Source organism: Bubalus kerabau, chromosome 10 (genome assembly GCF_029407905.1).
Source record: "Bubalus kerabau isolate K-KA32 ecotype Philippines breed swamp buffalo chromosome 10, PCC_UOA_SB_1v2, whole genome shotgun sequence".
NCBI classification, from domain to species: domain Eukaryota; kingdom Metazoa; phylum Chordata; class Mammalia; order Artiodactyla; family Bovidae; genus Bubalus; species Bubalus kerabau.
This window is the reverse complement of record NC_073633.1, coordinates 57947411-57962875: the sequence shown is the minus strand read 5'-3', so window position 1 is coordinate 57962875 and position 15465 is coordinate 57947411. Positions and strand designations below refer to the sequence as shown.

Below are 15465 nucleotides of genomic sequence, written 5' to 3'. Positions count from 1 at the left end.
TTTCCACACTATTCTGGAAAACTATATAAGGAGCCATTGACTGATTAGAATGAATAAAACTTAAGTACACTGAACTGTAACTTCATTAGGGACTCCTTTAATATTTATAAAAGCCTATCTTCCTCCTACCCTTAAACTCTGGACTTCAAAACCCAGAGCGCTTATTTTACAGGTTTATGTAAAAACCATGAGATCCATGTAAGACTCCTTGGAAAACACTGCTGGCTGTCTCACAGAGTTTGAACCCTTCATGTAGCCCATAATGCCTGTTCCTTGTCTACAGAAGCACTCTAGAGTTTGGTGTAATTGCTTTCTTTCTCTGCACTTTATCTGCAGCAGTTTTGACTTCTTTTGGTAACATGTTCACTTTTGAAAGTCTCTTCATCGCTGCAGGAGCCCCACCCAGTGGCCCCTGGACCCAGCAATTTCTATAAAGATGTACATGACCTACTTTGGACATCCTCTAGGCTCTCTGAATACCTGCTTTGGTATGGGGTGGTGTTCCAAGACCACATCTAGCTATGCACATCCTGTCATCCTTAGACAAGTAGTTATACCAGGAGGGCAACCAGACCTGGGTCTAAGTGCATCCTTAAAAACAGGAAGTGGCTTCCCGTCCAAGCCTCAGATTTTCCCAGAGCACGTTTTGTGCCTTGGTGCCCCATATATCAGAATCCCATCTGGTCTGTCATTGGCAGTTTAAACCTCTTCATCATCATGACTATAATTTTATCATTACTGTTTTCCTCAGCAGATTTCACATACTACCTTCAAGTTTGTCCTCTCAGTTTTACTAAAGATTAAATTAGTGGTCAAACACTTCCTCCTCAAACTCTTTCATAGATCAGCTTGATAAACTCATTTCTCTTCTTGTGATAATTTAGGGACAATAGAACCATTAGAATTTTAGTTCCCCGGTCTCTTAGTGAATCTGAAGATGAATAAACTAAGACAGTGATTCTCAAATCTCACTGGTCTCAGAATCACCTGAGGCTTTTCCTTTTCCCAGACAAATTTCCTACCCTCAGTAGATTTAATTCAGTTGCAGTGAGATGGTCAAACATAGTAATAAGTGGTCAAAAATATTCATTGATAATACACCACTGAAATAAATAAAAATGGCATTAACCCACAAGGATAAAGGGGAGATAATAGCCAGTAAGAGAGTAAAAAATATGTGTAAGATTGTAGATAGAGTAGATAACTGACTGACTTAAAAGAAATTAAGTGGAGCAGAGAGGAATACCAACAAGAAGCAGATAGCCCATCCCCTGAAAGCCTCTGGACTTTAGAGGTACTAATTATTGGGAAAAAGCAGAAGTCAGGCATCAGACACCAAAACAAAGATTCATTGGAGCTTGCTGTGTAAGGCTGGATCCCTAAGTCTCCTCTGTACTACATATTACTTCTGCCCTCTCTTCCCTTCTACCATAGAAGTCAGGGGGATTATTTTCTGTAAAAAGTGAAATCTGAAAAGACTGCAGATCTGGAACATGAAGAATAACAGGGAATGGGTGAAGCGTGAAGCTGAACAGTGGGACCCCTAGCCCTGTATTCTGCCTTGCTTCCCTAATGCCAGCAGCAGAGTATATTAATGCTGTCCTCAAGGAAATGGGGTAACTCTTTTCCAGAAAAAATAAAATACTCTAGAGAAAAGACTTCCAGGTTTAGGAGTTCCTGAGTAATAATGACTCACTTTTAGATTACTGTAGAGTAAAGCCCACACGGGTTACTGTCTTACTTTAATGTTAAAGGACAACCAAAGATTTAAGAAAAACCAGCATGAAAAAGAAAAATTTGAGATCAAACCAAAGAGAAACTCAGAAGAAAACAAAAACATACAAAACGCATTAGGAAACTTTTTTGAAAACTAAATATCTTCTAAGAGAAAAGCTATGCATAAAAGAGAAACCGTGAAAAAGGAATATTCAGGTAATATGATAGCAGAAAAAATATAGTAGAGAAGTTAGCTGATAAAGCTGAAAAAATCTCCTAGAAAGAGATGAAAAATAGAAGAGAAGAACTAGTAAAATTAGGATAAAAGGCAATGGCAACCCACTCCAGTACTCTTGTCTGGAGAATCCCATGGACACAGGAGCCTGGTAGGGTGCAGTCTGTGGGGTCACTAAGAGTTGGACACGACTGAGCGACTTCACTTTCACTTTTCACTTTCATGCATTGGAGAAGGAAATGGCAGCCCACTCCAGTATTCTTGCCTGGAAAATCCCAGGGATGGCGGAGTCAGGTGGGCTGCTGTCTATGGGGTTGCACAGAGTCAGACACGACTGAAGCGACTCAGCAGCAGCAGCAGCAGCAGCAGCATCTAACCAATAGGATTTATAGTGTAAGAGCAGAAAGGAATGAAGGGGATTATCATGGTAATAATACAGAAAATTTATAAGTACTGAAGAATACATGTCTCAAGATTCACTAGGACAACCTAGATGGAATGGGGAGGGAGGAGGGAGGAGGGTTCAGGATGGGGAACACATGTATACCTGTGGCGGATTCATTTTGATATTTGGCAAAACTAATACAATTATGTAAAGTTTAAAAATAAAATAAAATTTAAAAAAATAATAAAAAAAATTTTTTTTAATAAAAAATCAAAAAAAAAAAGAATAATGATTTTAAAAATTACCTCAAGCTAAAGTATATCATTATGAAATTTCAGAGCATCAGAGTTACAAAAGAATATCCTAAAGCTTTTAGAGACAACATTTAAATAGCTCACAGAAAAAGGAACAAGAGTCAAAATGTCATCAGAGTTCTGAAGTAGTGCTGGATTCCAGGAGATAGTGGAGCAATACCTCCAAAATTCTGAGGAAAAATCATATTCAACCTAGTATTCTGTACCTACCCAAACCATTTATTAAAATGTAAAGATAAATATATTTCAGATATACAAAGGCTTTAAAATTTTGCCTCCTGAAAGAGCGTCTGGAACATAGGCTTAAACCAAGTAAGGACATAATCAGCAAAGCCAAGGGCATAGCACCTGGGAAAGAACAGATCTACCACATAGGAGTAGCAGAAGAAAATCCTGTAACAAGAACTGCTAGGCCTAGAAAAGAACCAGTCCATAGTGAAAATAGAATACTGTTAGAAGAAAGGTTTCCCTGGAAATAAGATAGAATTAATAAATAATATAATGATGTGTTTGAGATTTTAGGAAGAAATGTTGAGAGGCATTTGCTAGATCTATTAGATCATTTTAAGGGGGAAAATTAGCATTATTAACAAATGAAAAGCAAAGCAACTATAAGCTACAGGAAAAACAGTCATATGAACAAGGAAACAAATATAAAATCATTAACTTATATGTATGTCCACATAGATATAATGACACATATTTACCTAACCATGATAAGAAGTAACTATTGAATTAGCCAAAAACTGTGCTAATAGACATGTTAAGAAGAAGATGGTATTATAAAAGAGGCAAATTCTCAGCCATCCACCAGAGGGTAAGAGAGAGACACCTGATAGAAATGTGAGAATGACAATCACTTCTCATGCCCCACAGGGAATGTCTGACTTCTGAAAATTCCATGGACAGAGGAGTCTGGCAGGCTACAGTCCATGGGGTCACAAAGAGTCTTCTTAGCTTTACATCAGGCCTTCTTGACTACATGACATGTTTGCCATGGGCTGTTCACACAGACCAGGAAGTATGAAGCAACAGCACCAGCTTTTGCTTTTTTTTGAATCAAAGTTCACTTTACTTCACATTTAGTAGAGCTTGTGTGTGTAGTCACTCAGTCATGTCTGACCCTTTGGGACCCCATGGACTATAGCCCACCATTCTCCTCTGTCCATAAAATTTTCTAGGCAAGGATACTAGAGTGGGTTGCCATTTCCTTCTCTAGGGGATTTTCCTGACCCAGGGATCGAGCCCAGGTCTCCTGCATTGCAGGTAGATGCTTTACTGTCTGAGCTACTAGTAGAGCTTACTGTAGCATATTCTCTTGGTTCTTCCAGTCCTAAGTGTTGTCTGACTCATTGTAGGAGTCGACAATATCTTGTCTAAGTTGAGTTTTGGGCTCATGTCCTTTCCTTTCCAGCTATCTTAATCATACCTCCTAGATCAAGTGTGACACAGAGTCATAGTTAGCTAAGAGTGATGTTCCATGGTAAGAGAAATGTGAGAATGTTTCGATTAGGAAATGTTCAAATCCTGTTTGGATTTTACATGTTAATTTGTGCCCTCTTTTCAGTCTCTCTGGTCATGGTATGAGACTCTTGCCTACACAATAAAGGGGATGTGACACCTCATAAAAGACAAGCTTCTCGTTAGTCAGAGGTGTACAATCACTTGTTAAGAAAGCAGCTCCTAGTATTTTTACATAATGATGGACATGCCAATTTCTACTATAAGTTATCCTGACAAATTAAGTACCTTCCTTCTTTCATTGCCTCCCCAGAGTTGTATAGGCTTCGTGTCTTTTCCTAAATGCAGGGGCCTAGATGATGAAGTGTTATCATGTATGAGTAATAGTCAATAGAGTCAGTAGGTTTACCATATAGTAAAGTCTTTTATCTACTTTTTTAAACTCAGAAGTGAACTATAAATGCATCTTGATATATGCATATTCAAATATGTTTTCACTTTCCCTGAAAGAGGAGATGCCTTTAAAAAAAAACTCTGCTATGTTGCATTCAGCTGAGCCATCATTTTAAGAAAATCTAATATGTAAAAAAAAAAAAACCACAAATTATACAAAGTATTGTTTTCATTACAGACTAAGTGATCTTTTTATATTATATTCATTAAGACATTTTAATCAGTTTATAAGAATAAATGTAGCAACTTTTATACTGTATATTATAAACTGAAACAAAAAACTATACCAGGAGGCACCATGAGTTAAATATCTTGTACTTACAACTCATTTAAAGAAATTACAGAGGAACTGTTGTTCCTAAGTAGGTTTTCATCCAGTGGGTCTTTAGTTCAGTGGATTTTCTTTACCTTTATTTTATATGGTAATATCCCATACTATAAGCGCCTTTGAAAATGCCCGCATCAGAAGTTCCATTTGGTCTTCTCTGCTATCTAATTTATATACAAAGCGGTAAAGGTTTTTATAACCTTCTCAGTCACAACCCCAACTGTAGAAAGAACATCTCAGTCATCTCGTCCTACATATAAATCAAAGAAGAAAAACAGATATACTCAGGCTACCTCTCTTCCTGGAGGAATTGGCACACTTTCCTATAGAGGAATGGCTGAGAGTATCTCTTAGTTTATCATTTTCTGAACTGGCAGAATTCTGGATAAAGCACAGATGTCCCTCTCCAGTACATAGAGAGTGTCAACATTCATAGCACTTCAGAGTATCATACCTTTGCAGGACATTGAGGAGATTCAGTAGTCTAATAACAGCACTTGCTACAGTGTTTGGATGAAACAGTAGAAGAACGGCTTTTAGATACCAATGTAGATCAAGTCAAATCCTGGAAACCCGAGTCATGAGAAGAATACACAATATGATCAGTAAGAGGTATAAGTTTCAAGGCTCATTTAATGCTGAGGTGTTTTGTAAGCATATCATTGTTGCCTCTGCAGTGTTACTTATCATGGGAATGAAATTACAGAGAGATTGCTAATCCCCACAGAAAGAAAAAATAGCAGCAGTTTGTTCAGTTTAAGACCCAAGAGTCCATGATTCATAACTTGTGACTCTAATGAGAAAATTATTTTTCCTTATTTCAGAGAGGAACCTTAACCCCAAAGCAGCCTGCCTTAAGCGAAGGGAAGAAGAAAAAGTTTCTGCCGTATCGGCAGAGCCACCAACCACACTGCCAGGAACCCATCCTGGGCTTAGTGAAACTACCAACCCTATGGGTCATATGTAAACAGCAGCCAGGTAAGTATGTGTGTGAAAAAGTACATGGAAGTCCCCCAGTTCATCTCAAAGTTGAGTTAGAACCTTTGAATTCTAACCTGTATGTTCTCTGGTGGCACTGGTCATGATAAAGGTCACATGTAATTTGGAATCCAGCAGCTTATTTTTCTGCTGTGCCATTTTGTACCAAATTACTGTTCTCTTCAAAATGTGATACTGTGTGTGTGTGTTAGTGGCTCAGTCATGTCTAACTCTTTGCAACCCCATGGGCTGTGACCTGCCAGGCTCCTCTGCCCATGGAATTCTCCAGACAAGAATACTGGAGTAGGTTGCCATTCCCTTCTCCAGGGGATCTTCCCAACCCAGGGATCAAAACTGGGGTCCTGCATTGCAGGCGGATTCCTTACCATCTGAGCCACCAGGGAAGTATACTTTGATTTATAAAGAATTTGGGACTGTTATGTTCTAGATCATCATGTATACTCCCTCACGTGACTATTATTCTGATCCAAGAAAAAGACAGTACTATGATATATCTGTCAAATAATACTTTTGCTACCACTGGTGGTCCTCATTCCCCTACCCAGAAGTACTTGGTGGCATCATCAACCAGTTTTTTTGTTAGCCATCTGCCTCTTCTTTATCATGAGATCTTCATACATAAAACAGTGCTTTCTTCCACTTGAATCATTAATGCAACTCTGTAATACTCATATTCCTTCTCCTGTAAGAATATCAGTTACACCTTCTGGAATCTATTCAGGAATGTAAAGGTGTTGTGTACAACAGAAACAGAGCATCCTTCTCTTGGGAATTTACTTGTTAAAAGACTGGGTTTTTTATCTTCCTCTTCATGAATTAAATACAGTTTGCTTCTTTGTGATTTTTTTTTTTTAACAAAGTGACAACAGTGGTAGCAGGTTGTTGTCCAAGTAGTTGGATAATGTGAGCCGTCTTTTTCTTAAAATATATACATTCATTTTATCTGTAAGTTGTAAGGTTAATGTTTGCTGTGACAGGAATTAATATAGAACATAATTAAATATTTGGATCAGTAACAAAATACAGCTTGCAGCATGGAATAGGTATAGAGATGGGAACTTCATTTTTATAACCTGCCTTCACCAGTGTATAGTTATTTTCCTAGTTTAATCAGCAGAGTAAAAGCAATAAGTAAAAGTAAATGGATGTGAGATTTGGAGCAGGAAAAATATATTCAGTGCAATTTCATTTTGTTAACTTTGTGGGTATCTCATTTTGAATTTCATTTCATTTGGAATTTGATAGAATATTTTGTAAACTACAAATGTTAGTTAATAAACCAACTTTACTTGAAGAAATTGATTTCCTACCACCTCTTCATGTATCCTTCTTAGGATTAAACTAGACAGAAATGGATGATTTCATTTGGGTACAAAGAAAGGAAAGTCTTGATGTAATTATTTAGGTGTCAACTATAATTCTAACATTAGCACACTGGAAAAAGCTCTCAATCACCTTTCCCACCAAAAAAAAAAAAAAGAAAATCAGCAATATAACAGACTATGCTTGTCCAAGAGAAGAGCTAGTTGAATTACAGATCCTCTAAAACCCATGCCATTGCTTCATGTCCTGTGGAGACTATAGAATATCATGAAAAAATATTTTTATTCAAAAATATGTTTTAAGGTCTTTAAAATAAAAACAAGCCAGTGTTTTTCCGTGCAAAAGTGACTTTGTAAGTTGGCAGCTTATGTAGAGGTACCTTCCTGTGGTCAGGTACTAGGTAACCTGGTACCAGGTAACCTGCTTCTTGTGAGAAGAGCATTTGACATTCAGTGTCACATCGCCTGCCTCAAAGGCTTTGTCTTTTCTTGTGTCTCTCTCGTTTGCTGCACACATTTCCTCTTATTCTCTAGCTCTTTCTCAGTCAGCTTTCCCTACCTCACATCTCTCTTCTCTCCTACTGTTTACTTCCTGTTCTTTCATTGCTTCTGTATCTCCTACTGCTTTCGTAGTTCTATTTTTATCTCTTTTATGAGGAAATTCCCCAACTTTAGGTTAAAAGTAAGCCTTGAGCATTGTCACCTATCAAAAAGAATCCTTTTTTAAAAAAGTATGAGGGAGAGGGGTGGGAGTTGTTCAAGGTTATAAGAAATGTAGTAAATGCACTTTGTTCCGTAAGGTTTCAAAGGCCTCATGTGGATGAAATTAAAATATGTTTTAAAGTTAGCTAATTTCATGAAGTCAATTTTCTGGTTTCACCTGATAACTTTCAGTTCTTTATAGAACTGGATAGCGGATTAAAACCAGTAAGAGATAATCAACTACTAGAATCAAAATGATTGATAAAAATGGATGACAGCAGAATGACTGACTAAAAAGTGCAAGAATTTGCCACCACGTAATATAAGGCGAAGTAGCTTTGACTGTGGCAGTTATCCATCCCTAAGAGCATCACTCTAATATAAAACCATTCTGTGCTCCTTGTTTAATAAAAAAGTGAAAGGTATGATTCTTCCTAAAGCTGTTTCCATCCAAAATGGGTGAAATGGGAAATTTCAGAGCTACTACTATATATATTATATTAAGAATATAAATATAAAATTGTACTAATAGAGTAAAATTCTCTTAATAAATTTGTTGAACAAACATTTATTTGAGGACCTACTGTGGACCAGGAACTGAAACCAATGTGAAAATGAGTTCAAAGTGAAAGTCTTTTTATTCAAAACTTTTGTTTTCTGAGGTCCCTGCCCTCAGAAACTTTCAGTTTAAATGAGAGATATGTAAACAATTAACACAGTACAGTGAACTAGATGTAGCAATAAATATATGTTTTAACGGTGTCTCCCCACTGAGAACTGGACAAGCAGAACCTCAGAGCTCAGGTATTGCCAACCTGCATGTTGCCAAAACTAAGGTTCGCATAATTACCACAGCTGTTACAGAATCCCATATTTTGGAATTCTATACTTACATGAGTTCCTTTAAAAAACTTACCACACACATCAAGACAAACCATTTTGGTTATACCTTTAAAGAAAGAACATTTATAAGTTATGTAACTGAATTTTTTGTCAACCTGGGCATAAATGAGGAATACCAAGTTGTTTTGTTTCTGGGAAGGTGTTTATTTTTACCAGTGATGTCCTAATTGGTTCTCTTCTCTCCCTTGGCTCTCCCTACCACAGTTCCAGAGTTATCAATAGGCTAGATAGAAGGTGACCTCTCCTCATAAGGACTTGGACAACTCAGATTATCTGAAGACACAAACCTGATAGGAGGGAGAAGAAAAAAAACACTTGAAGCAAGAAATGCAAATGTAATCCTACGATCAAAGCAACTGGTCAACACTTCCATCAGAAGTGAAGATAGGAAGCTCATCAGATAGAACGTCAACCCATGAGATGTTTGCAACAGATCATTTTGTTGCAAGCCATGTGTCGCTTCTGCACAATCAGAGACTGTCTCGATCTCTCCACTCACCGTGGAAGTTGCCTTGTGCCTAAACTGAATTGACAAATGCATTGTAACTACAAATTTTATTTATTGTTATGGAACTGTAAGGTCTACATATAAAGGGAAAAAGTTAATGTGGAAAGCTGATCTCCACTCAGCTGATGCCAGCATTAGTTAAAGCTGTTCACGTGCAGAGAACAAAGCAGTGACAACCATTGGCCCTTAGCATTCCCGGCATACCTATTAGTGTCTTAAAAAGGAAGGGAAAAGTCTTTTGTTGCCCTCTCCTGTCCTTTTGCCATATGAATAGTGTTTTCCATGAAATAGGAAAATATTACTTGGTATAGCATTTCTCTCGTGTTCATTTTTTCATTCGTTTTTATTTTTTTGTTGTGGCTGTTGTATTTGGTCTCTGAATCTGAATAGATTATGGTCACAGTCCAGAGTCCTCCACGTAGCTCTATGTGCTTTGCATATTTACCTTACAAAGATAAGCAGAGACCATCTGTGACCATAGCCTAGCTAAGATTTTAAAAGGGGAAATTTTGTCCCCTAGATTTTCCCCAAAATAAATATTTGCTTTATTTCCAATAATAACCAAGACTTTTCAAGCTTCTAGGTTTTCATAGTAAAGCTTGTAATAGCAAGAAGTGTAAATTACAAGTGAAGAATTTACTTTTTAGAAATTGCTTTGTTTTCCAAGCAGTAAGTACTACATATAGTACTTGTAAAGTGTTAGCTATAAGTAAGCACAAAATGGATTTAAAATACAAAGAAGATTTTTCAGGCTGTGATTATGTTGAACATAACAACCCAGTAGTCAATAAGGCAGGTAGTGTGATAAATGAACACACCACTCTGAGGCTAATTACCTAATGGAATATAAGAGCAATGGTCACACGTGTGTCCTCCTCCTCACCTTTACTTCTCTGTCATTTGGATGGCTGGTCAGTGGGGAGGAATTGGACGGGTGATGTAATCAACTGCAAATCGTCTGCCCCGTCCCAAGAAGATGAGCCAGATCAGCATCAAACCAGTCCTAGTCAGTCCATCTTAATACTGTGCATTAAGGCACCCCTCTGTCTCTAATCCTTAAGAGTTGTTTTTTAAGACATAATAATCACTTTGAACTTCCATGAAACCTGTCTTCCACCACAACAACCCTGAGAGAGAAAAACATGCTGAACAAGGTTGTCTTGGCTTAATAATTCCTCATAGCCAATATCAACAGTGGCAATCAGCACACAGAAGAAAGGACCCAAATCACTATGTAACTTAAAGATTTCTGTTAATTTGAAAGAACAAAAACAATTAAGACAGAACTTCAGATCCTCCGATCAGGATGGTTCCTAACAAATCATTCTTTTGTAAATGTAGTGGACATTTTGGTTACTTTAATTTGCCTGTATTCTCCGATTACATCAGACTCTTATCTGTGGCCTTGTTCTTCATTTCAGTGTTAATCAGCTAAACAGAAGTTGTTGCTTATGATGTGTGAGTGAACATATGCCACTGCCTGGCCTTTTTCTTCGGAGCTTGTTGTCTTTTTCGCTATATTAGACTCTGCAGTATGCCCAGAAGCTTTCCTTCATAAAATAGAAAGAAAAAAACATTTGGCTTATTTTTCACTGTAGCTAGTCTTTTATACAATAATCTTGTAAGAAAATTTCTTGAATTCTAAATATTACTCTTTCTAGATTTTTGAAATCGAAAAGTTTTCAGTAAAAAGTTTCTTACTTTATTTTATTATATTAGGTAGTAAAAATGTAGGGTTATTTACCATAACCTGTTCATTAATATCAGAAATTTACAATAGCATTTTAAGACCATAGTAGGATTCTAGCATACCGTGTAGTACCTATGGAGTATTGTAAGAGCTAATTGTTCGAGATGAATTGCTTCTCATCTTGTTCTCCAGTTTCCATTGTTGGTTTATTGCAGATTTGTATCCTGTGTCAAATTCAAGGTATTATTGATAAACCTTTTCAACCAGCAGCAAGAAGTTCAAAATTTTTTCTGTCACTGTAACAGAAAACACATTATGTATATAACATTTATGTAGCAATAAATGTGCCATCTTTTTTTTAACATAGTAAACTAGTGAGTTTTTTACATTCCTCTCTCAAACAGTAATGCATTCTGGTTGGTTTTTTTTCCCCCACCATCTCATTGCTCCCAGGAATGCCCATACTGCATTTTTTTTCTTTTCTCCTAGCTTTCTTGAGATATAATTGACATATGATATTGTGAATGTTTAGGGTGTACAACTTCATGATTGATATATGTATATATTGCAAAACAGTTACCACAGTAAGTTTAGTTAACATATGCATTAGCTTAATGTAGTTCTTGTGTGTGGGGGCGGGGGCAAGAATTTTTAAGGACCACACTGCTTTTCTTTTGTGCATTGTCTGTGACCTTATCTGGAAAACCTATCAAGACAGAATCAGGCTTGTAGAACTAAGCTGATAATGTAAGTCTGTAGCTTCTCTGGGTTATATATTTCTCCTCTTACCCTCTCTACTGATTATAGTGGCCACTTAGCCTTTTCCTGAAGGCTGACCAAACGGTGATTAGTAGTTAAAATGTACTTATTTACAGATTTAGAGCAAAAATGAAGATAGAAAAAGACACAGATGAAGCTTTTCAAATTAACATTCTTTGAAGCACTTTCATATGTTTTATGCCCCCTTCTTCACAAAAAGCCTGTGTATTAGGGGATGGTATTTTACTGTTTTCAGATTAGAAGCTCTGCATTTATCCCAGTTTCCACATAAACCCCCACTAACACTCCCCCACCAAAAATATGCATAATGATTATCCACAAGGACCTCATGCCAAGCAAGAGCCTAAAAGAAACAATGGATAAACTTTTTTGGACAAACATTTGTAGGGTCTATATGTGAGACACCCGGGTCATCCTCACACCCGCTTGGAATCCTGCCAAATTGCTTTTCTTGGTGAATTACAAAATCTGCTGTTCATATTGTAGACCCAATGGATCAGTTCACCTGTGGGAGTTAATGAAAAGAAACATTTTAGTCTGATTTCTCTTTATACAAATTGATAATATAAAAAGCTCCATCTCAGAATAAAATATGGAATGTCAGAGCTGAAATTAAATCTCGAGACTGTCTCGTCAGTTCCTCGTTAATAGATTTCTAAAAACTGAGGCCTAGAGGTGTTGTATGTCTCCAAGAGCACATAGCTAGTAACAGACCAAGATACTTAAAATGTGTCCTGTATAGTCTCCTTGCCTTTCTGTTCTTTGTCTTGATAGATCTTTAGGCCACTTCTATTCAGTAGCTTCACTTTCTTTCCTCTACTGCATTTTTTCTTTCTTTTTCTCTCTTCTAGTTCATTTACTTTTTCTTCCATGGAAACGCAAAAAATTTAAATGTACATCACATTGTGTGTGTGTGTGTGCGCGCGCATGTGTGTATGTGTGTTTAAGGTTAAAGAGTATTAGCTTTGTCATCAGTCTTCAATTCAGTCTGAGCTCAACATCTAATTAGCTCCATTTCCTTATCTGAAAAACGGAGATCCTATTAGAATTGTGTAAGTATTGAATGAAACAATGTATGGAAAGCTCTTACCTTGGTTCCTGTCACATAAGTACTCAATAAATGATTAATATTTTTAAAATAAATAGTAGCTTTCCTTGTAACCAGCTCCCAGGAAGATTCTTCTCCAACCATCTTGTGAAGAAATATAAATGGTAAAATCAACTGCAAGGTAATGTCAGCCCATCTTTGCAGGAGTCTGCATTCTTTGGGGGCAATTCAATGAAACATTTATATTCCATGCCCTTCAATGGGTACATTTTATTTAAAAAAAAAAAAAACTTCACAATTTGAAAGAATGAGTCAGTAAGCTTTGCCCGGTCACACTTCATGGGCTGACAGCTATGTCACTTTGGGTCTTCAGGAAGGAGATACCAAGATGGAATTAGAAGTGCGGGGGTTTATTGGAAGTAGTACCTGTGGTGAGAGAATCAGGAGTAATAAGGATGGGCTTCAGACCATAATGCGGATCTGACATCTGTGAAAGGAGAGAGGAAGGAGGATTAGGTAGGGAGAACCATGATTCTGTAGCTCTAGAGAAAGTCCTGGGCAGTCCTGAGGGCCAGGAAGATTGCCCATTGAGTTTTGTGTTGGACTTGGTATGGCGCCAGGGTCCCTGAGTTGAGCAGTCACCTGGGAGTAACCTGGGGAGACAGGCCTCGGTTTGAACATTCCAAAGGTGCTGCACCTGGAGGCTGGCAGCTAACTGCCCTCCCCTGACAGGTTACCCCTTAAAGGGAGATCTCAGAGGTGAACCTCCATAGCTTCCACAAGACTTCATTACTACTTCCTACAGAAATGGCAGAACAAAACAAGAGGGTCTTCTGCAATCATTGGGACCACAGCTGACCTCAACAGCCTGATCAGAATTTCCAAAACTGCAGTTCTTTCTCCCCTGGCATTATGCAGTCAAAGAAACCTACATGTGTCATCAAGAAGAATAATCCCGCTCCTCTGTCTCCATGGGCCATGATGTGGACTGGTATAATCTGGGTCTGAGTCCCTGAAGTTGCTGTGTTAATCTGCTGTTCTTCACTGGACACTGTGATGGTCTCTGCCTTCTGGGTCAGTGAATGGTCCACGGGGTCTTTATGACCACCTGGGTTTGGAAGGCCACAATGTCCTCATTGTTTTAAGGTGTTTATCTCTGCTCTGTACTTGGGACATGTTCGTGTAAGTGGAAATTTCTTGTCTTTTTCTTTCCTTCTTTAACCAGTCATTCGAAAAGACACCCTTAAAAGGCTTTTCTGTTGCCTTTGGTCTAGACTGCTAATCTAGAACTGATGTGGAGCACTGCTGTATGCGCCCAGTTTCTCCTTTCTCACTCCTGACAGCGGGTGCCCCCCTGGACAGGGTGCCTGGCTGTGTGGTCTCTCAGGCTCTGGACGTTTTTATCCTTGGGCACTGCAGGCACAATGACCAAGGTCTCCGAGCCTGTTAAAGCCTGTGAAAATGCAACCCGAAAAAGTTCTGAAAGATTAAAAATAAGCTGAAAGTTTAAAAAACTGCAAAAATGAAATTAATTTTAAAAACAATTACAAAAATCATTTCAAATTTTTATAGCAAACAAATATTTAATGTTGGATTTGAGCTCATTTAATATACTTGGTATTCTTGCCTGTAAAATCCCATGTACAGAGGAGCCTAGTAGGCTACAGTCCTCGGGGTTGTGTCTGAAGACTCAGACACAAACTGAGCGGCTGAGCAAAGAATATGATGGAAAGGACTTAAAGACCTTCCGAAGACCTGACATCCTCAGTTCCTTCAATTCCAGTCTCTCTCATTTAATACTTTTGTCTTTGGCTTCTTAATAGTCTCGGGAAGACATACAGCCATGTCTTCCCCTCTGGAGGTGAGGGCCACCAGTGTGCCTCTGAAGATCTAATGTGCCTAGGCCATGAGGACCTCCAGAGAGCCAGAGTTCTTTAGAAGCGCCTCCCTTCCTCCCACGGTGAGGCCTTTCTTCCTCTGTCCCGTGCAGCCCTTTGAGATTCTTTGCTTTGTCTCATTGCTCTGGCCCTCTTCAGCCGTCTTACAAGTCTTGGTTTTCCTCGTTGGACTGAGGTGGTAGCTCAGGTTGGGAGCTGGTCCAGGACAGGATGTCTGGTCTGCAAGCTGGAGGGATCACCTTGTCCTGAAATACATACAGTGTCTGTCTGAGTACTCCCAGTGGCCACCCTTGCAGCTAGGGAAGCTGGATGGTGTTCCAAAGCAGCGCAGTGGAGAAGCTCTGGCCCCTCCCTTGCAGGGCTGTGGGAACTGGGAGGTCCTCCCGTGGGGCCGCCCCACACTCAAGCTGCAGCCCCTGGAGCCTCTCCTGACACCTCTGTCCTGTGGGGCTAAACCACCAGACCCACTCACTCCAGGGCACCCCCAGGCCATCCCACCTTGCCCTCATTAAAGCCTGTGCTGAAAGGAGCCGGGTTGTTTTTCAGACTCTTTCTCAGGCAGGGAGGTATTGATCAACCCTGATAGTGCGAGGAGCTTGATCTCACCCCAGACTGGCAGAGATTAATTAGCCTGATTCCCTAGCATAATCCCTAATTAGGCACAAGAAGAAAGGAAAGAAAGCACAAAGGAACTATTCTGTCCAGAGCTGGAGGGGGAGGAGC

General features: G+C 38.7%; 1 protein-coding gene across 6 annotated transcripts in view; it reads left to right on the top strand.

Annotated features, from left to right (window-relative positions):
- TCF12 (transcription factor 12) overlaps nucleotides 1–14241 on the top strand; it is a 395418-nt gene extending 381177 nt beyond the window's left edge. Inside the window, exons 19-20 of one of the 6 annotated variants that reach the window (XM_055537846.1) lie at nucleotides 5717–5870; nucleotides 9023–14241. In XM_055537846.1, coding sequence (XP_055393821.1) covers nucleotides 5717–5859 — 143 coding nt within the window. In that variant the 3' untranslated portion in view covers nucleotides 5860–5870; nucleotides 9023–14241. The remainder of the gene's footprint in view (nucleotides 1–5716; nucleotides 5871–9022) is intronic. The other 5 variants (XM_055537847.1, XM_055537848.1, XM_055537843.1 and 2 more) reach the window with 5 other exon arrangements.
- The last annotated feature ends 1224 nt before the right edge of the window (nucleotides 14242–15465 follow it).